The sequence below is a fragment of the Bos indicus genome, chromosome 5, assembly GCF_029378745.1.
Source record: "Bos indicus isolate NIAB-ARS_2022 breed Sahiwal x Tharparkar chromosome 5, NIAB-ARS_B.indTharparkar_mat_pri_1.0, whole genome shotgun sequence".
Lineage (NCBI taxonomy): Eukaryota > Metazoa > Chordata > Mammalia > Artiodactyla > Bovidae > Bos > Bos indicus.
Genome location: NC_091764.1, coordinates 42,532,498 through 42,555,676, shown reverse-complemented (window position 1 = coordinate 42,555,676; position 23,179 = coordinate 42,532,498). Strand labels below are relative to the sequence as shown.

Below are 23,179 nucleotides of genomic sequence, written 5' to 3'. Positions count from 1 at the left end.
CAGATATGCACAAGCATCAACAGTCAATTTTAGAACATGTTCATCACCTCAAAAAAATGTAGCTATTTACTATCATTCCCTTATTATTCTATCCAGCCCAGAATTAAACAATGACTAATCTACTTTCTGTCTCTTTAATTTACCTATTCTGGACATTTTCTATGAATAGAATCACATAACATGTGGTCTTTTGTAACTAGGTTTCACTCAGCACAGTGATTTCAAGGTTCATCTGTGTTTAGCATGTTTTAGTGTGCCATATTTCATTCCTGTTTATTGCTGAACAGTATTCCATTGTTTGAATGTACTACATTTTCAAACTTGTTTATCAGTTTATGGACATTTGGGTTGTTTCCACATTTTGGCTATTATGCTGCTATAAACGTTCATGTACAAATTTTTGTGTGGACACATGTTTTCCTCTCACTTGTATGTATTAGCCAAGAGTGGAACTGCTAGTTCATATGGTAACTATGTGCAACAACTTGTAGAACCGCCACAGAGTTTTCCAAAGTGGCTGCACTATTTTACATTCTCATCAGCAGTATGTGAGGGTGGGTTCCCATTGCTTCACATATTTGCCAACACTTGCTGTTTTCTGACTTTTGGATTATAGTCATCCTAGTGGGTATGAATGGAGAAGGCAATGGCACCCCACTGCAGTACTCTTGCCTGGAAAATCCCATGGATGTAGGAGCCTGGTAGGCTGCAGTCCATGAGGTCGCTAAGAGTCGGACACGACTGAGCGACTTCACTTTCACTTTTCACTTTCATGCATTGGAGAAGGAAATGGCAACCCACTCCAGTGTTCTTGCCTGGAGAATCCCAGGGATGGGGGAGCCTGGTAGGCTGCTGTCTATGGGGTCACACAGAGTCGGACACGACTGAGGTGACTTAGCAGCAGTGGGTATGAAATATTAGGTTGGCCAGAAAGTTTCTTCAGTTTTTCTAAGTAAAAATGAAATACAAAGAGTAACATGGAAACTTATATTACCATATGTAAAATGGATAGCCAATAGGAATTTGCTGTATGGCTCAGGAAACTCAAACAGGGGTTCTGTATCAACCTAGAGGGGTGGGAAGGGGAAGGAGATGGGAGAGAGGTTCAAAAGGGAGGGGATATATGTATACCTATGTCTGATTCATGTGAGGTTTGACAGAAAACAACAAAATTTTGTAAAGCAATTATCCTTCAATTAAAAAATAAATAAATTAAAAAAAAATACACATCTTTCATTTTCACCAGGAAGTTTATTGAACAACATATTCATTGTTCTGTTCCACTACCTTATGTCATTTTCCAGACAACTTCATAATTTCATCTTCTCCCAATTTTTTTTATCATTTAAGCAAAGAACTATTTCAGGTGCCTTTTACAGTCTTCCAGGAAATTAACATTTCTTCCACGCAGGTAGTTTTGTAAAGACTGAAATAAATGGATAATGGGAGGTGAAATGTCTGGTGAATATGGTGGATGAATCAGCACTTCACAGCCAAACTGTAACAGTTTTTGCCTGGTCATCAAAGAGACATGTGGTCTTGCAGTATCCTGATGGAAGAGTATGTGTTTTCTGTTGACTAATTCTGGATGCTTTTCATTAAGTGCTGCTATCAGTTGCTTTAATTGGGAGTGATACTTGTGGCAATTAACCCAACGAGTTAATTAATTTGGCTTTCCAGAAGATGTTCATAATAGCGGGCTCCCTTCCTATCCCACCATATACACATTACTTTCTTTGGATTAAGACCAGCCTTTGATGTGGTTGATGGTGCTTCACTTAACTTTTCCCATTTCTTCAATTTCACATCATCCTAGCATGTCCACTTTTCATCACCTGTCACAATTTGTTCTAAAAGTGAAATGCTTTCATGACATTTAAGTAGAGAATCACATGCAGAAATATGATCAAGAAGGTTTTATTTTTGCATAACTTATGTGGAACTCAAAGATCAAAGTGATGAACATAACCAAACTGGTGCAAATGATTTTCAAAGCTTGATTAGGAAATGTTGAGTATGTTTGCTATCTCTGGTGTGGTATAACATTGATTGTTCTCAGTTAAAGTTTTGATGTCATTGTCATCAATTTCAACTAGTCTACCAGACTGTGGATTATCATCCAGTAAGAAATCTCCAGCATGAAATTTTGCAAACCACTTTTGACATGTTTGTTCAATCACAGCACATTCTTTATAAACTGTACAAATCTCTCTCTGTCTTATTTTTGTGCTTCAGTTGCTTTTTTACCTTTCTTGAAACATTAATAATAAAACAAAATATGCTGAAAATATTGCTTTTTTCTTCCATCTTCAGTATTCAAATGGCACACAAAAATCCACCAATCTTGATTTTTTTTAAATGCACACTGATATGACAGCTGTTACAATTCAATCTAATAAAATTGTTTCAAATGAAGTTAAAGACAACTAAACTCTATTAGAGACATCTAACAGGAAAAACAAAAGAAAAAATGAGTGAACATTTTGGCCAACCCAATTGTATCTCATTATGATTTTGATTTGCATTCCTTGATACATAAGTTGCCAAGTACCATTTCATGGGCTTACCGGTCATTTATATAGCTCTTTTGAATAACGGGAATGTCATTTTAAATTGCACTATTTGTCTTTTTTTTTGAGTTATAAGAGTTCTTTATATTTTCTAGATACAAATCCTCTGTGAGATATCTGATTTGCTAACATTTTATTTCATTCTGGGGTTTGTCTTTTGACTTTGCTAATTATGCTTCATGGAATATAAAAAAGTTAATTTTGATGGAGTTCAATTTATTTATTTTTTGCTCTGTTGCTCATGTGTTTGGTGTCATACCTAAGAATCAATTGTCAAATCCAAGATCATGAAAATATATCTCTGTTTTCTTTTAATAGCTTTAAAATTTTAACCCTTACATTTAGATTCTTGGTCTATTTTCTATTAGTTTTGTATATGATGCTAGGGTCCAACCTCATTTTTTTTTTTTTTTTGCATATGGCATTCAGTTGTGCCAGTACCATTTGCTGAAGACAATATACTTCCTTCCATTGAATTGTCTTGGTACTCTTCTCAATATCAGTTAACTTAAGATGCATGGGTTTATTTTTGGAATCTCAATTCTATTTCATTGATCTATGTATCTATTAATATTTTTATGCCAGCTCCATACTGCCTTGAAATTACTATTGTAAGTTTTGAAAATGAGGAGTATGAATCTTCCTGCTTTATTCTTTTTTTTTTCTTCCAAATCTGCTTTGGTTCTTCTGAATCTCTTTAAATTCCATATGAATTTCTGGGTCAGTTACCTACTTCTTTAAAAAATTTGAAGAATCTTTCTGATTTTGATAGAAATTACAGTGAATATGATAATCTCTGTGGAAAATATTGCCATCTTAACAATGTTGAATTCCCTAATCAATGAACATGGCATGTTTTTCAGCTTATTTTCATACTTAATTTCTTTCAAAAATTTTCAGCATATAATTTCAAGGTATAAATTTTGCACTCACTATCCTGGTAACTCAGATGGTAAAGAATCTTTTGTTAAATTTATTTCTAAGTACTGTATTCCTTTTGATATTATTAAAAAATGGAATTGTTTTCTTAATTTCATTTTCAGATTGTTCATTAGAAGTGTATAGAAAAAGAACTGATTTTCATATATTGATCATTCATCCTTCAATATTACTAAACTCATTTATTAGTTCTAATTGTTTAGTGGATTCCCTAGGATTTTGTATGTGTTACATACAAGATTATGTCATCTGCAAACAAAAATAATTTTACTTCTTCTTTCCTGATCTGGATATCTTTTATTTTTTTCTTGCCTAATTGCCCTGGCCTCCAGTACAATGTAAAATAGAAGAGAGAGCTCACATCCTTGTTCTTTTCCTCGTCTTCAGGTGAAAGCATCCAGATTTTCACTCTTAAGAATGATGTTTGCTATAGTTTTTCATATTTTCCCTTCATAAGGTTAATAAGTCACTTTATATTCCAGTTTATATGTTTTTATTTGGCACAGCCCTTAAGAATCCACCTGCCAATGCAGGAGATGCAAGAGACATGGGTTCAGTCTCCAGGTCGGGAAGATCCCCTGCAGCAGGAAATGTCAACCAGTTTCAGTATTCTTGCCTGAAAAATTCCATGGACAGAGGAGCCTTGCGGGCTACAGTCCATGGGGTTGCAAAGAGTCAGACATGACTGAGCAACTGAGCACACACACACACATACAGACACATTATAAAAGTATGTCAAACTTTGAGGTGGCCATGTGTGCTTTACATTATCTTCGATTGGTATGGTGTGTTACATTATTTGACTTTTGAATATTAAGCCAACCTCGCAGTACTGAGATAAATTTTAATTGGTCATAATATATAATTCTTTTTATGTACTGCTGGATTCAGTTTCCTAGTATTCTGCTGAGAACTTTTGTATCCATAAAAGGTATTGTTTTCTGATTTTTCTTATGTTTTTATCTGGTTTTGGTATCAAGGTAATGCCTCTTGGATTGAGTTAGGAATATTCCTTCCTTTTCTATTTTTTAGAAGAATTTGTGAAGAATTAGTATTGATTTCTCTTTAAACAGAGTTCATCAGTGAAGCTATCTAAACCTGGGCCCACAAAACTTTGTGGATAGTTTTTAAATTACTAAGTCAATCTCTATTATAGGTTTTTCAGATTGTCTATTTTCTTAAGACAGTTTCAGTAGCTTGTATTGCTCCATTGAATATAGTCTTGTTCTTATAGCTCTTGTGCTAATGTTCATTGGTAAACAAAAGCTAGCATTTTAATCCAGTTTGACTTTAGGTATATATGTTTCATATTTTACTGAATAAAACACATATGTAAAAATCATCAACTTGAAACCACAATGTTGAAGAATAAATTTACCATGTAGTCAAAGGCTATATTACTTTGGTCTCCTCACCTCTGCTAACAAGGCAGAGATTTTATTAGTAAAAGATTTTCTAGATCTGAATATCCTTCTTAGTATATGAGGGTGATGGTGGTAGTAGTCATTAAGTCATGTCCAACTCTTGAGAACCTATGGACTGTAGCCTGCCAAGCTCCTCTGTCCATTGGGTTTCCCAGGCAAGAATACTGAAGTGGGTTGCCATTTCCTTCTCCGGGAGATCCCAGGGATAGAACCTGGGTCTCCTGCATTGCAGGTGGTCTCTTGCATTGGGGGCAGATTGTTTACTGAATGAATCACTAGGGAAGCCCTAAGAGAATGACGGCTTTAGTGAATGACCTCTAAGATGCTTTCTTACTTACAAATTCAATTATTTTGGGAAACGTGAGTGAATGTGAGAGAAATATGAGGAAAAGGGAATTTAATGTGAGAGTTACAGCACAATAACCAATTTGAAGAAAACTAGATAAATATATAAACTGATGGCAAATTTTGGTAAAAGTTAAATAATGATATTCTTTTTTATGATACATAATAACTGTTGAAATAAAGTCACTTTGAAATAAGATTGAAAGTCCACTCATTGTCTTTTCTTAAAATATTTGATATACAAATTATCCATGTTGTTGTTCAGTCATCCAGCCGTGTTCAAATCTTTGTGACCCCACGGACTGCAACATGCCAGGCATCCCTGTCCCTCACCATCTCCCAGAGTTTTCCCAAGTTCATGTTCATTTCACCAGTGATGCTGTCCAGCCATCTCATCCTCTGACACTCTCTTCTCTTTCTGCCATCAATCTTCCCAGCATCAGGGACTTTTCCAACAAGTTCTCTGTTCCCATCAGATGACCAAAATACTGGAGCTTCTGCTTCAGCATCAGTCCTTCCAGTGAATATTCAGGGTTGATCTCCCTTAAGATTGACTGGTTTGATCCCCTTGCTGTCCAAGGGACTTTCAGGAGTCTTCTCCAGCACCATATCTTGAAGGCATCAATTCTTTGGCATTCTTCCTTTTTTGTGGTCCAGCTCTCACAACTGTATGTGACCACTGGGAAGACCATAGCCTTGACTCTATGGACATTTGTTGGCAGAGTAATGTCTCTGCTTTTCAACACACTATCTAGGCTTGTCATCGCTTTCCTGCTGAGAAACAATCATCTGATTTCGTGGCTGCAGTCAACAATCTGCAGTGATTCTGGCACCCAAGAAAAGGAAATCTGTTACTACTTCCACCTTTTGCCCTTCTATTTGCCATGGAGTAATGGGGGCGGAAGCTATCATCTTAGTTTTTAAAATATTTAGTCTTAAGTCAGTTCTTTCACTCTCCTCCTTCACCCTCATTAAGCAGCTCTTTCGTTCCTCTTCACTTTCTACCATTACAGTGGTATCATCCACATGTCTGAGGTTGTTGATGTTTCTACTGCCTATCTTGATCCTAGCTTGTAACTCATCCAGCCCACATTTCTCATGATATGCTCAGCATATAGGTTAAATAAACAGGGTGACAGCAGACAGCCCTGTTGTACATCTTTCTTGATCTTGAACCCATCAATTTTTCCATATGGGGTTTTAACTGTTGCTTCTTGACCCACATATAGGTTTCTCAGGAGACAGGTAAGATGGTCTGGTATTCCCATCTCTCTAAGAACTTTCCAACATGTCATGATCTATACAGTCAAAGGCTTTAGCATAGTCAATGAAAGAGAGATAGATGTTTTTCTGAAACTCCCTTGTTTTCTCTATAATCCAGTGAATATTGGCAATTTGATCTCTAGTTCCTCTTTCTTTTCTAAACTCAGTATGGGATTTAGTTGATGGTCCCTCTGAATTAATTCAATATAAATGTGCTAGCATAAGTAATTATTAAAAACAGTTGAATAAAAGAAAAGCAAGCTGTGAAGGTTCATGTACTTGAATTACATTTATATAAATTAATGTACAAAAAAGTACTATAAAAATGAGGATTATAGTTAGACATGCTTCAGAATTACAGCTATGTATGGAGAAAAAGGGAAGGGTACACAACAAGCTTAACTAAATTTAAAGTTTTCCTTTTAAAAACATGTAAAACAAAAGAGACAGTATTTCAATAGTTAATACATTTGAATGGGACTATTATGAACTCTTGTTGTATTTCTTATAGTGTTATATACCTAAACTATTTCATAACATTAAAAAAAGAAAAATTATCTGAATTTTTATGAAGCACTTCAGAAGTATGTATATGTGGAAAGAAAACATCTAAACCTCATGAAAATATTTATTTTTAATGTAATAGATGATAATTCTTATTATAAGACAGTCATAATACTCACCATTTGATGCAGTAAAATCAATAGCCACTGTGAAATTGATTTGTGTTCTAAAATATAAATAAATAAGAATCATTAATAATTGAATAACCTCATAAAAAGAAGTTTGATTTTTATTTTTGCTACATTTTTAATATCATTAATTTTCTTAGATAGTATTACTACACCTATGTTACAGCACACACTGAATAGTATCAGATAGGCAGTTTTACAAGCTAAGAACTTGTCAAAATACTTTTACAATCATGCAACTATAAAATACAAAATTAAGCATCAGGAATAAATATAGATCCTGTTTGAGAGCACGATAATTAAGTGAGGAGCTCATAATGAAGTCAAACTGTAAATAATAATTTGCCAGTATCCAATGTCAACATTTATTTTTAACTTACTTTCAAGACTATTCTTTAGTCAATGTGAAATTATTATATCCTTAAAAGTATGGCGTTGCTAAAATCATGTCTAATAATATTTTTCCTTAAACTAATTCTTTCCAATAATCCTGAAAAACAGGATTTTCTTTTGCTTTCTTCGTAACTCAAGTGTTTCAAATACTGATCTATCCCTCAGTGCTCACAGTATTCTTGTGCTCATGTGTGTATTTATAGATTATACAAATACCTACATAGACGAGATTGGTTATATATGCTTTAAAATTTTCAGCACATGGTAATTACGCAAAATTACTTTGCTGGATTAGAGCCAAGGAACTGGCATTCACAGTAAAAATTCACTTTTTTGGATATACCTCTGATCATTTCATGGGAAATAGAAGGGGAAACAGTGGAAATAGTGTCAGACTTTATTTTTGGGGGGCCCCAAAATCACTGCAGATGGTGATTGCAGCCATGAAATTAAAAGACACTTATTCCTTGGAAGGAAAGTTATGACTAACCTAGATAGCATATTAAAAAGCAGAGACGTTACTTTGCCAACAAAGGTCCATCTAGTCAAGGCTATGGTTTCTTCAGTAGTCATGTATGGATGTAAGAGTTGGAGTGTGAAGAAAGCTGAGCACCAAAGAATTGATGCTTTTGAACTGTGGTGTTGGAGAAGACTCTTGAGAGTCCCTTGGACTGTAAGGAGATCCAACCAGTCCATTCTGAAGGAGATCAGTCCTGGGTGTTCATTGGAAGGACTGATGCTGAAGCTGAAACTCCAAAATTTTGGCCACCTCATGTGAAGAACTGACTCATTGGAAAAAACTCTGACGCTGGGAGGGATTGGGGGCAGGAGGAGAAGGGGACGACAGAGGATGAGATGGCTGGATGGCATCACTGACTCTATGGACATGAGTTTGGGTAGGCTCCAGGAGTTGGTGATGCACAGGGAGGCCTGGTGTGCTGCGATTCATGGGGTTGCAAAGAGTCAGACATGACTGAGTGACTGAACTGAACTGAACTGACTCTTCCTATATGTAATTCCACTTCTTTCTCACCAAAGAAGGCATAAAGCACAAATAAATGACAATGATATGGGAAAACTTGCTATCAAATATAATTTACAAAATAACTTTTAATTTATAAAGTAAGTAATTCGAAAATATGAGTATGTAGTCTATGTTTGTGTGTTTTAACAACAAGTTACTTTTGATACATTGTAGAATTTATCTAACACATCAAAGTTGGAGCTGTTGTTTAAATAGTGGTGGTGATGATAATGATGATGGTGATGATGACGGGTGTGACAGTATAGAGTTCCTTGTAGTTCTGTTAGTATAAAGTATAGTATACTATTTCTTTCTTTCTATAACCATTCAGCCTGAAAAATCCTTAGTATTATTCAGTTGTTGAAAAAAGTTCACTACTTCTTCCTAGGGAATAAACAAGTTTGTGCTTTACATTAATGAAAACTAATATGGATCCTCTTTATAGTTAGATGGTAATTTTTTTTCAGAGTAGAAATTAGGTTTATAGGCTAAGAATATAGGCTAATTTGCAGCATAACAGTTTAAAACACACACAACATTTAGAAAAAGAATCAGTGGAACATTTGGGAGAATATTTTTAGATAATAAATCCCTTTGAGGAATTGGTAAGAACAGTCATCAGCACATTGCTTTGTCATTCTGCTGCTACAGAGAAAGTAACTATAATACAGGGTATAGTATGGTGTATTAGAAAGGGTTTATTAGATTTTAAGTCTGAATGAACTGGGTTTGAATGTCAGCAACCCAGTTGCTGACATTCAGTTCAGTTCAGTTCAGTCGCTCAGTCGTTTCCAACTCTTTGAGACCCCATGAATCGCAGCATGCCAGGCCTCCCTGTCTGTCACCAACTCCTGGAATTCACTCAGACTCACGTCCATCGAGTCAGTGATGCCATCCAGCCATCTCATCCTCTGTCATCCCCTTCTCCTCCTGCCCCCAATCCCTCCCAGCATCAGAGTCTTTTCTAATGAGTCAACTCTTCGCATGAGGTAGCCAAAGTACTGGAGTTTCAGCTTCAGCATCATTCCCTCCAAAGAAATCCCAGGGCTGATCTCCTTTAGAATGGACTGGTTGGATCTCCTTGCAGTCCAACGGACTCTCAAGAGTCTTCTCCAACACCACAGTTCAAAAGCATCAATTCTTTGGCGCTCAGCCTTCTTCACAGTCCAACTCTCACATCCATACATGACCACAGGAAAAACCATAGCCTTGATTATTAGCCAAGTTTAAAAACTCTCAGAGGGCAGGTGCTTGGCAAGTAACAATAAAGCAAGGACTGACAGAAAAACTACATGAAATATTCTGTCTGTCTGTCTCTTCTATTTACAGATGAGGAAATTAATCCCTGTATGGGAGAGATTGGGGGCAGGAGGAGAAAGGGATGACAGAGGATGAGATGGCTGGATGGCATCACTGACTGGATGGACGTGAGTCTGAGTGAACTCCGGGAGTTGGTGATGGACAGGGAGACCTGGCGTGCTGCGATTCATGGGGTCGCAAAGAGTCCGACACGACTGAGTGACTGATCTGATCTGATCTGAACACTAAACTTTCCACCTAAGTTATAAATGCAAGTTCTGGAATTCAAATTCACATGTAACCTCCAAGACCATATTCATAAACTTCAAAGAAAAGACAGGCTACTAACTAAAGAACTATAGTGTACATAAGGATAAAAAACAAGAGGAAAGTACTTACTGAAAAGTTCAGCTAGATAAACAAACTAAATGATAAAACCAAGTAGATTAGGTACAACAAAAAATGTAAACAAAGGAGAGAAAATTCAAAAAGAAATGAAGAGAAAGGAAGGAAAGAAAGAAGGAGGGGAGAGGAGAAGGAAGGAAGGGTGGGAGAGAGGGAGGAAGGAAGAAAAAGAGAAAGGAAGAGGAAAAGCGGGGAGAAGGGGAGCCAGGCAGTACCAAGAGTACTTATGAAACTTTGAAGGGTGGGGCGTTCCAAGACTATATAAAAGATAAGTGCATTTAGCACTAAATGATAACTAAGACCATTTGATAATAATGGTGCCACAGAGAAAGTCAACAAGTAAAAACAATCATTTGGTGTTTAGTTGATTTCAAGATCAGATTACTTCCTTGCCTCATTCTGTGTATCAGGAAGAATCTCACTCCTTTATTGTTTTGAACCAGCAGTATTCTAATCAGAAAGGAAAATATGATGGCTCATAAATCATTTCATGGTTGTGATGATCCTTTAACTTATTATCACGCCATTTGGATTTTTCCATCCAAAACGCTACGATTATGTATTCAGCATCTTCTGATTGTCAAGGACTGTGCTAAGTGAAAAAGAGAAAATGGGAGCAAAGCAACTATCCTCGAACTCAATAGAGTTCCACTTCAACTTCATACAATTAAAAAAACAACAAAACAGCACAGCAGTTCATCATCTTGACAGAGGCAGATGCATACCAACTAGCTGTTGAAATCTAGAACCCATAAATGAAGGTGAGATGCCCACACGCCTCTAATATTTTCATTCTTGCCATGCCAGTACCAAGACTATGCTTCTGCCTTGATATAGTGATATGCACTGTAGTTCACTCTTGGGTTCTGGGACCTGCCCTGAACTCAGGTTCACTTCCTCAGGAACTATTATCCAGCCTAACCCTTCTTGTGCCTAGCTCACCAGGGCCTAAACTTTGAAATTTTCTGTCTTACCTTTTCCCTCTTTCTTAAAGACTACCTGAATGCCAACTACCTGAATAACAAATTTAGAGCTGTCTGGTTGGGAAGATTCCCTGGAGAAGGGAAAGGCTACCCACTCCAGTATTCTGACCTGCAAAATTCCATGGACAGTCCATGGGGTCACAAAGAGTCGGACACGACTGTGTGATTTTCACTTTCAATTCCTGCTTTCTGGGCCCATTAAAATACTGACAGGATTATTTGCCCTTGACAAGTTAGATCTGCTAGAATAAGATCATGCTTTGAGATACAAAATGCAACTTAAAATATAAATAATTTCACCTACTTGAAATACGATCTTAGAAAAGCTATATAACCTCCCTACAGATCAGATCAGATCAGTCGCTCAGTCATGTCTGACTCTTTGCGACCCCATGAATCGCAGCTCCCCAGGCCTCTCTGTCCATCACCAACTCCCGGAGTTCACTCAGACTCACATCCACCAAGTCAGTGATGCCATCCAGCCATCTCATCCTCTGTCATCCCCTTCTCCTCCTGCCCCCAATCCCTCCCAACATCAGAGTCTTTTCCAATGAGTCAACTCTTCGCATGAGGTGGCCAAAGTACTGGAGTTTCAGCTTTAGCATCATTCCTTCCAAAGAAATCCCAGGGCTGATCTCCTTCAGAATGGACTGGCTGGATCTCCTTGCAGTCTAGGGGACTCTCAAGAGTCTTCTCCAACACCACAGTTCAAAAGCATCAATTCTTTGGTGCTCAGCTTTCTTCACAGTCCAACTCTCACATCCATACATGACCACAGGAAAAATCATAGCCTTGACTAGACAAACCTTTGTTGGCAAAGTAATGTCTCTGCTTTTCAATATGCTATCTAGGTTGGTCATAACTTTCCTTCCAAGGAGTAAGCGTCTTTTAATCTCATGGCTGCAGTCACCATCTGCAGTGATTTTGGAGCGCCCAAAAATAAAGTCTGACACTGTTTCCACTGTTTCCCCATCTATTTCCCATGAAGTGATGGGACTGGATGCCATGATCTTCGTTTTCTGAATGTTGAGCTTTAAGCCAACTTTTTCACTTTCTACTTTCACTTTCATCAAGAGGCTTTTTAGTTCCTTTTCATTTTCTGCCATAAGGGTGGTGTCATCTGCATATCTCAGGTTATTGATATTTCTCCCGGCAATCTGGATTCCAGCTTATGTTTCTTCCAGTCCAACGTTTCTCATGATGTACTCTGCATATAAGTTAAATAAGCAGGGTGACAATATACAGCCTTGACGAACTCCTTTTCCTATTTGGAACCAGTCTGTTGTTCCATTTCCAGTTCTAACTGTTGCTTCCTGACCTGCATACAGATTTCTCAAGAGGCAGATCAGGTGGTCTGGTATTCCCATCTCTTTCAGAACCTCCCTAAACCTCCTTTGTAATAAGATTAACAAAATCTTTCTTGGATTGTTGCTGTAAGGACAAGAAAAGTACCTGTCCTTTATAGCAGGCACTTAAGAATTGTTATTATTATTATCACCTTATTGAAATTAGTTTTTTAGAATCCAAGTTTAGCATATTTCTTTGAAAACTGAAGTGTGTAGAGTTTATCAAATTTCTGGATCTACCAGAATTTCAGGTTTTTTCTAGAACCTGATCCTCCCACGTTAGATTTCCTTTTTTTCACACTGGCTTCTAAGGTCCCGATCTATTCAACCCAAAACAGAGCTATAAATGATCTAATTTTGTTAGAAGATGTCATCTGGGTACTTTAAACAAAATTGCCCTCCAGGAGGTAATTATAAGCTTTTATTATGACTTTATTTTCCTTCCTAAAATTTTGGATTTCTGTGGGATCAATGAAATGTCAAAAGTAAGAATAAAAAGAAACTGGAGACAAGTGATATGATTCCTGAACTGTTTATGCTAATATTTTTGTCCTTATTAAATTTACCTTTCATAAATTAACAAACTTGTGTACACTCTCCAGACTTTGAAGCTTGATTTCAGTGTTATTTTTTTTTAATTTAATTTTATTTTTAAACTTTACAATATTGTATTAGTTTTGCCAAATATCGAAATGAATCCGCCACAGGTATACCCGCGTTCCCCATCCTGAACCCAGTGTTCCAAAATACAACTTTGCAAGCAGATAAGCTCATAATCCTGTAGTTCAAGAACTACAAAGAAGGTATGCAAGATGGCCAACCTTTTCTCAAATCTAGTTTAGAAAATATCTCATAAGTGACATAATCAAAACAAACAAAATAAATCATATTACACCTAACCAAAAATAGAAGCACTATCCGATAGAATCCCATTTTTATTTTATTTGTGGTCAGCCTCTGGCTGGCAGACTTTTAGTTTCCTAAAAGGGATTGAATCCGAGCCCAAGCAGTGAAAGCACTGAATCCTAACCACTAGACCACCAAGGAATTTCCTAGTATCTCATTTGAAATGAGGTAGTTGCTGAAGAGATGAATGATGCCTAGCAGAAAACCTAAGAACTTTTATGTTATAGATTGGAGTTATAACTCATTTGCAAAATTACCACATCTCTGAATCTCAATTTGCTCATATGATAGATAGGTAACAGCTGCTCTGAAGAAGATATCTGGTTATTAGAAATAAAATCCTGAAGTACTGGAATATAATAAATGTTCTGCATGCTGGACGACAAATCTCTTGAGTAATCCATGTTGTCCTTTCCTTATTCATATTAATCTTTTCCTCTGTTGAGACAGAAGAGACAGTTCTTCCATTACATTAACATATAGGTATTTCTTTTTCAATTAATTCTTCCTATAGAGATGGTAAGCGGTGTATCACAACTGGTATAATGAACCCCGAGGGGTGTAGGCAGTAAGAGGTACACAATCTGCAGATAACTTAAAAACAATAATATAATCTACTAATATACAGACTACATCTTAATATTACCATACTCTTAACATGCATGTGCATGAAAAGTTGCTTCAGTTGTGTCGAACTCTTTACAACCCAATGGACTACAACCCACCAGGCTCCTCTGTCCCTGGGATTTTCCAGGCAGGAATAATGGAGTGGGTTGCCATGCCCTCCTCCAGGAGATCTTCCCAACCCAAGGATCGAACCCATGACTTCTATGACTTCTGATCTCCTAGCATTGACAAGCATTTTCTTTACCAATAGCACCACCTGGGAAGCCCATACTCTTAACAGTTCTAAGCAATGTCAGTGATAACGTCCCACCCTTTCACAGCCTGCCCCTGGTAAGCCACCTTTACTGATTTCCTTTCTGCTGGCTCCCAAGGTTTCAGTTGCTCACCAGAAAGAAACTATTTTAGACATAGTGTGGCTAGTAGTGCACACTCTGATAATGAAACATAACTAAGAAACTTCTTAGTACAAAATAGACTGTCAATATTTTGGCTAAATTAGCATTGGTTCTGATGATGAAACATACATGCAATTTTCTTTGACTTTGAAATCTATAGTTTTGAAAAGAATCACTTGAAAAAAATAGCATAAGTTGGCAATTAAATCGCAGTCTTACAGGCTATAACTGGACATCTTTCAAGCCTGCATTTGTCTATGCAAAAATTAGAATCGAGCATTAGCCAAAATACTGCCTTTGTATCTTAACACTTCCAAAAGTTTCTTTTCCAAATCACATTTTAGATGATTTTAGTTTGGATATGATAATGTTTTATGTGAATGCATTTTTAGAAGGCAGAATAGCTTTATTTTTTATTATATTTATGCCCATTCAGCACTGCAGGGTTTAGCTCTTAATTGATGAATGCAAAACACCTAGGTGCCACAAGAAGCAGTGTAAAGCACTATAAAAACTCTAGATATGTATATTCATTTTTCAAAACAACACTTAAAGTGCTGCATCTTCTGGCAAGATATGGTTCCTGAGATAACATATCCAATACAATGCCACCAATTTTATAAAACTAACATTTTATAGCATCACGCACTTGCTTCAAGTAGTTTTCAAAAAATCCTTATGGGGCTTATTAATAATGGCACTTACTGATATTCAATTCACCTTTAAAATGGCATATTAAGAAACCAGCTTTGAGCCTCTACAATGAGCTTATAATAGGTAGGAAGGTAGCTTTAGCTCTTCTTCTAAGACTTTTTAATTAGAGTGGAATGTAAATCTTTTCTGTATAATTTTGGACAAGTTTTAGATTCAGTGTCAAGAGTTTGGGCGATTGACTGCAATGGAAGGAATAACCTGGCATTATCCTTCAAAGAGAGTTGAACTTTAAAAAAGACTTTTACTAACTTTATGAAGTTGAATATGTCTTTTTCTCTTCCTGTCTCTGATAATTAGGACATTTGCCACCAACAATATTATGATGATCAAGTGAGTAAAGACATATTAGAACTTTAAACAAATTCAGATTATTCAGAAAAATGATAACTATTTGCCATTTAATCCACAAAATCAGCCTATGAGATAGGTATTATTATTTTTATTTATGTTCCTATTTCATAGAAACATAAACAGATTTTGCTAGCAAGGAAAGATCTAAGATTTGAACCAGGCAGTTAGTACCAGAACCCAAATTCTTGGTTATTATAATGCATTGTCATCAGTTAAATTCAGAATTCAACAAATTATAACCCCGGTTCAGCTGAAGGATATGACAGAACTGGATTTTAGGATAAACTATTATGGATTAGAAATTGGACTTTTTAAGAGCATTTGAAAAATGAGAGTATTTTAGAATTTGGTTCAGTTCAGTCAGTCATGTCTGACTCTTTGAGACCCCATGGAATACAGGACGCCAGGCTTCTCTGTCCATCACTATCTCCTGGAGCTTGCTCAAACTAATGTCCATCGAGTCCGTGATGCCCTCCAAACATCTCATCCTCTGTCCTCCTCTTCTCCTGCCTTCAATCTTTCCCACCATCAGGGTCTTTTCCAGTGAGAGAGTTCTTCCCATCAGGTGGCCAAAGTATTGGAACTTCAGCTTCAGAATCAGTCCTTCCAATCAATATTCAGGACTAATTTCCTTTAGGATTGACTGGTTTGGTCTTCTTGCAGTCCAAGGGACTCTCAAGAGTCTTCTCCAACATTACAGTTCAAAGCATCAATTCTTCAGTGCTCAGCTTTCTTTAGGGCTTCCCTGGTAGCTCAGCTGGTAAAGAATCCACCTGCAATGCAGGAGACCCCGATTTGATTCCTGGGTCTGGAAGATCCCCTGGAGAAGGGGACAGCTACTCACTTTAGTACTCTGGCCTGGAGAACTGGTGCAAAGAGTAGGACATGACTGAGCGACTTTTACTTTCAGCTTTCTTTAGGGTTCAACTTTTACATCAATACATGACTACTGAAAAAACCACAACTTTAACTAGATGGACCTTTGATGTCTCTGCTTTTTAATATGCTATCTACATTGGTCATAGCTTTGCTTCCAAGGGGCAAGCGTCTTCTAATTTCATGGCTGCAGTCAGTCACCATCTGCAGTGATTTTGGAGCCCAAGGAGACAGTCTGTCACTATTGCCTGTTTCCATTGTTTCCCCATCTATTTGCCATGAAGTGATGGGACCGGATGCCATGATCTTTGTTTTTTGAATGCTGAGTTTTAAGTCAGCTTTTTCACTCTCCTCTTTCACTTTCATCAAGAGGCTATTTAGTTCCTCTTTCTGCCATAAGGGTGGTGTCACCTGCACATCTAAGGTTGTTGATATTTCTCCCGGCAATCTTGATTCCAGCTTGTGCTTCATCCAGCCTGGCATTTCTCATGATGTACTCTGCATATAAGTTAAATAAACAGAGTGACATTATACAGCCTTGATGTACTCCTTTCCCAACTTGGAGCCAGTCCATTGTTCCTTGTCTGGTTCTAACTGTTGTTCTTGACCTGCATACAGATTTTTCAGGAGTCAGGTAAGCTTGGTCTGGCACTACCATCAGCAACCATTTATTTGACTTAATGTTTTTCCAAACATTTCTCTCTTATTTTGTCTTTCCTGGAACTTGCCCACTTAGTATCTCTCCTATTACCTTCTCTGATGCTCCCTTTCAGTTAGTATGTAAGGAAAATAAGCAGTTCATGCTCCTAATCTTGATCTTGCCTTCCTCCAAATCACTAAAACCAGATATAGAGTTGAGATAATTTCTGGCAGAGGCAACACAAAAGCATTTTTTTCTTTTCCGGAAAAGTCTTGTCTATCAGTTTTGTTTTTTGGTGCTTGTGATATGAGCTATAGAAAGAGGAAGATCACAGATGATAAAATCTGAGCTAGACAGACATGGAGGTTTGTAATCTAGTAAAATAAATTGTCACACTCTTCGCTTAAAGTTCATTCTTGTTTCTAATGTTTCATTATGCTAAGAGATTTGGGCAAAAGAGCTGGAAGTCAGGCTTACAGTGGCTTTCTAATTAATCTGTATTTATTCAGGGTCTACTGTATGTTCTGTTCTATAAAAATGTTTTTATATTGCCAGTCTTTTTACGGAAAAAGACTTCCCTGGTGGCTTAGATGGTAAAGAATCTGACTGCAATGCAGAAAACCTCAGTTGGATCCTGGGTCAGTAAGATCCCCTAGCGAAAGGAATGGCAACTCGCTCTAGTATTTTTGCCACGGACTGAGAAGCCTGGCTGACTACAGTCCATGGGTCGCAGAGAGTTGGACACAACTAAGTGACATTTGAGGAGAAAAGTGATACAAATGAACAACTAAAATGACACCCAGAGAAACTAGCAACCACTGTATATAAGCAATTGTGAGGTTCATTTGGGACCAGGTAGATGACATTTTGGGCTTTAGTCAGAGGAAGTAAATGACAGTCTGTAGGCCTACAAGATTCTAATACACTGAATTTTCTGCTAAAAATGTAGACTAGGGTTTCAGATTGACATGATGGTTGCTTAGGGGTACTCAGTGTGCATGAGAGCTTGAGATCTGTTTTCCCCATTCATCTGCCAGTCAAAGAAATGTGAAAAACTTTATAGGTAATTTTTTCCTTGGTTATGTTAGTGGTAGAGTGGAGTTTCATAAAGACCTGAGAGACACAGATGACAGGAAGGCAGACAAAACAAAGTTGAAATTTATGATGCTGTCTTCAGATACTTATATTGTGAGCTGTTGTCTATAGAGGTCAATAAACCCACTTCCCAAATAATAATTATACAAATTTACAAAATGGTGATGTTACCTTAAAGGAGTATTTGGATTTCAGAACTGTCTCTGATTTTAAACGAATCTAACATTGTCCTTACCAATATAACTGGGATATTCAGTGTTATACATTAAAAATTACTAATTTGGTTGCCAATTATACTGGACTTTTGGAATTAAAATTATTTTTAATAAGAAATAAAATAATCACAGGGAAAAACATACAGAATATGATTAAAAATAATAACCACAAGGTCAACTACCCAGAAGAGGCATTTTTTTTTCTTCCTTTTTTTTTTTTGACTCTACAGTAAGATCTCCTTTGTGGATGTTATTCTATTTAGAAAATAAAACTCTTTATTACCACAAGTCATGAATTCTAATTGTATCTTATGCTCCAGGGAAAGCATGGTGCTGCTTAGAAAAAAACAAAAACAAAAAAGGAAACAAACAAACAGCTAAAGGAAAAAAGGGCTAAAAATTAAGTTTTTATTTCACATAATGTTTCCATAAAAATTGGACTCTGACTAACTGAGAATGCATTTGTCTCATCTGCTCACTATGTACTTCCTTCCACAGATCTGTCTACTGCAGGTAAACAAAGGGTGTTAGGAACTGAGAAAATGAATGAAGAGTAACATGCTAGCAACATGATTTCACAAGCAATCAGGTACATATTTATATCAATAACTACTAAAGTAATGCGAACCTAGAATATCCAATATTAAGAATTAGACCTATAAAGGAGTTCCTTTGAAGGGGAAGATATTAAAGGATTATGAAAATAATTTTGTTTAATATTTAAATGTGTTCCTTCTTAATTATGCATAATTTCTACCTGGATTCATGCAAAAACAGTATTTTCACAATTTTCTGTTCAATTATTTTTTGTGGGATGAAAAACAGAGATTACATTTTAAAGTGCAATTCAAGAATTTCCTTCTGAGAGCTTAATCACAATCTGTTAGTCCTACATGTTCCACACCAGTCACCTGTTTTGCCCTCTTTGTCTATTCTTATGCTCCTATATGTTGTCCAGGGTAAGGAAAATAGTTTATACTAAATTCATGTAGAGAACAAAATGAAAACAGGAAAACCTAAACTAATGTTATTTGGAATAAGCCACAGCTGGTTAGAGTACCAATTTAATTTTAGTTACTCATATTTTATATGATGATTTTTCACCTTATTTGAAGAACTCTGGTTTTATTTGTCAAGATTTAGCACAAGCAAAACATAACAATAGTTTCTCCTGAACTAGAGTAGGGTGAGTAAATTTCTGAATTGATGCCAACCAAATTAGCATAATGATGCTTCCCTAAGTTAGCAACAAAAAAATCCACAAATACCAGTAGCAAATGCTGATATCTTGATATTTTAAGTTAAAAGTAAGTACTTACTATAATTTTTATACAAACAAAACAATTCAACACTTGATTCCAATCACTTCCGAAATGTCATACTTATTCAGAAATATGGTGGAACATCTCTTCAAAAGAACTAACCTTGATAACTCCACAAATCTGCAAATAGCTTTGATCTCTAAAATAATCCTTTGGATTGCTTCATCAATTGCAACCCAAAATGCAGTTAATTTTATTGCTCTTCTTCAATGAAATCACAGGGCAAAAGGCAAGGCCAGATTAAAAAGAGTCTCTTTAGATGTGTGTGGAAGAGAAGTGGTGCCAAAGACTAAGATGTGAGTTTTGGGGAAGTTTAGTTGAAGTGTTAGCTGCAGGGAAGTACGTAGCTCCCAGCTAAATTTGGTCTTAAGTCCTTAGCTGAAAACCCTCAATTTCTATCTGTGGGACTAGGGAAGATGGAGCAGAGGAAAAGCAAAAACAAAAGGTTCTGAAACCTGTGTTTCCAAAGATATGACTGGTTAAACATGGAATTTTACAAAGAACATCACAACGGCTAAAAAAGAGGTTCCACAGTTTAAAAACTGACAGTGACATAATATTTATCTATTAAATTAGCAAAGTTTAAAAGTAATAAAGCTATTCAGTAAGGGTAAGTTACAAGCTGGAATCAAGACTGTTGGGAGAAATAACAACAACCTCGGATATGCAAATAATTCCACTCTAATGGCAAAAAGTGAAGAGGAACCAAAGAGCCTCTTGATGACAGTGAAGGAAGAGAGTGAAAAAAGCAGCCTTAAAATTCAATATTAAAAATACTAAGATCATGGCATCTGATCCGATCACTTCATGGTAAACAGAAGGAGGAAAGGTGGAAGCAGGGACAGATTTCCTCTTCTTGGGCTCTAAAATCACTGCATATGGTGACTGCAGTCATGAAATTAAGAAGACGATTGATTGCTTCTTGGCAGGAAGGCTATGACAAACCTAGACAGTGTGTTAAAAAGCAAAGACATCACTTTGTGACAAAGGTCCGTATAGTCAGTGCTGTGATCTTTCCTGTAGTCATGGGTGGATGTGAGAGCTGGGCAATAAAGATGGAAGAATGTCAAAGAATTGGTGCTTTCAAACTGTGGTGCTGGAGAAGATGCTTGAGAGTCCCTTGGAAAGCAAAGAGATCAAACCAGTGAATCTTAAAGGAAATCAGCCCTGAATACTCTTTGGAAGGGCTGATGCTGAAGCTGAAGCTCCAATACTTTGCCCACCTGATGCAAACAGTTGACTCATTGGAAAAGACCCTGATGCTGGGAAAGATTAAAGGCAGAAGGAGAAGAGGGTGACAGAGAATGAGATGGTTGGATGGCATCACTGATTCAAAGTATATGAACTTGGGCAAACTTGGGGAGATGGTGAGTGACAGGGAAGACTGGTGTGTTGCAGTCCATGGAGTTGTGTAGAGTCAGACACGACTTGGTGACTGAACAACAGCAAAGTATATGGTAAACTTGCATATGCAGATATGAGAAGTATAAATTATTATCTTTATGCTTTTATCTGCACAATAATTTAGAAATATGACAGTACTGTTTCTAGGATGTGACTTTGTAGATATGCTAGATGAAGTATACAAAAAGCTGTGCACCAGAGTTTACATTGTAACCTTGTTTATAATAAGAAAATAAAATGGACACAATTCTTCCATGGAGTTGCAAACAGTCGGACACAACTGAGCAACTAACACTCACTTTCTTTTCTTTTCTTTTTTTTTATATGATTCCCGTTTTTTTTAATTCTTTTTTTAAAAAGTTTATTTTGTTTAACTTTACAATATTGTATTGGTTTTGCCATATAGCAAAATGAATCTGCCACACTCACTTTCAAAGTGTGTATCAACAGGTTTTTAAACTGAATTATGTACATCTATATGATGGAAAACTGTTAAAATATGGTAAATCTATAAGTACTGACAAAGAAACATATATACACAATATATTTAATGAAGAAAATATACATTAAAATATTGTACACAGTGTGATCCCACTCATTAAAATAATGATGTGTGCATGGGAATAAATAAATATCTAATAGTGATTATCAAGAGAGTATGATTACATGGGATTCTAGTGTCATAATAGATTATTTTCATTTTACATTACTTTCTTTTTACCATTTCACATTTACAATGTGAAACACAAATATAGATATTTATATTTAAAATTTGGTAGACATAATACTTCTTTACCTAAATTTGGAAATAAAATACTAATAAAATCAAAGTTTTTGTGGTTTCAGAAAAAATTATTATGAATAGTACTAAATACTACTGAGCTGTTTACCAGTTTACAGAATGTTTTTAGTTGCAAAAAACTGGAAATCCAGGCCAAGGTTATACACAAAATAGTCAATAGACATTATTGAAAACATAATAACTGTCAATTATTATACTTAATTTTAATTTGAAATGAATGCAGTTCATATTCTGTTTTGCTGTTATTCAGAAAGTTTATGTTATTATGTGTCTGCTCAGTACAATTTTCCAACATTGCAGTGCATTTATCTACTAAGCGGATGAGATTTCTTAATAGTAAAAGAAGAAAATAATACCTATCCAGGGATTTAACCCATGCTCGCTGCAGTGGAAGGACAAGTCTTAACCACTGACTGCCAGGGAAGTCTCTTACAATGTCTAAAGAAATCAATAGGAAATATATTAAGAAAAATAAATGTTATCTGTTGAAATATTTGGAATAGATGTTGCTACATTTCTGCATTGGTTTCCATGTTCTCCATTTCAAATGGCTACGATTTATGGTTTCATCCCAGTAGAGATTTTGAAAATGACAATATAAAACTCTGTTCCTCATTTCTTATAATTAGAGTCTATCAGGAAATCCATGAAGTAACCGCCCTAATAAATCCTTATAACTCACATTTAAATAAAGCTTAAATCTTCATAAATATCAATATCTGATTTTTAGATATTGAGATATTTTAGATATTATTTTAGATATTATTGAGATATTTTAGATATTACTGAAATATTTTAGAAATTTAGATATTAAAATTTTTAGATATTCTACATGCCAAAGCATCACTCTTCCTTAGGCTATGTTAATTAAGCTGTATTTTTCACTAGCAGCAATGGAGATAAAAAAACATTAGTTCCAAAAAGATTGAAAATTACCAGTACATCAACTAAATAAACTTCATTATTTTTGTTTCAAAAAAGAGGAAATTATCAACATGAATATTACTCATAAGAGAAAGAGGGAGAAGGAGAAAGGAGGTGAGCAGAAATGAAAAGGAGCCAATGGAGAGATGGGTAAAGTTAATTACTTTGAGGCACTTACTATCAGGTATTAGCAATTTTACTATATGCAAATTACACTGTGTAATA

General features: G+C 36.1%; 1 protein-coding gene across 2 annotated transcripts in view; it reads right to left on the bottom strand.

Annotated features, from left to right (window-relative positions):
• Positions 1–23,179, bottom strand: part of CPNE8 (copine 8) — a 280,044-nt gene that overhangs the window by 40,752 nt on the left and 216,113 nt on the right. For both annotated transcript variants that reach the window (XM_019960805.2, XM_070789278.1), the window contains one exon: positions 7,225–7,271. In XM_019960805.2, the coding sequence (XP_019816364.1) occupies positions 7,225–7,271 (47 nt within the window). The remainder of the gene's footprint in view (positions 1–7,224; positions 7,272–23,179) is intronic.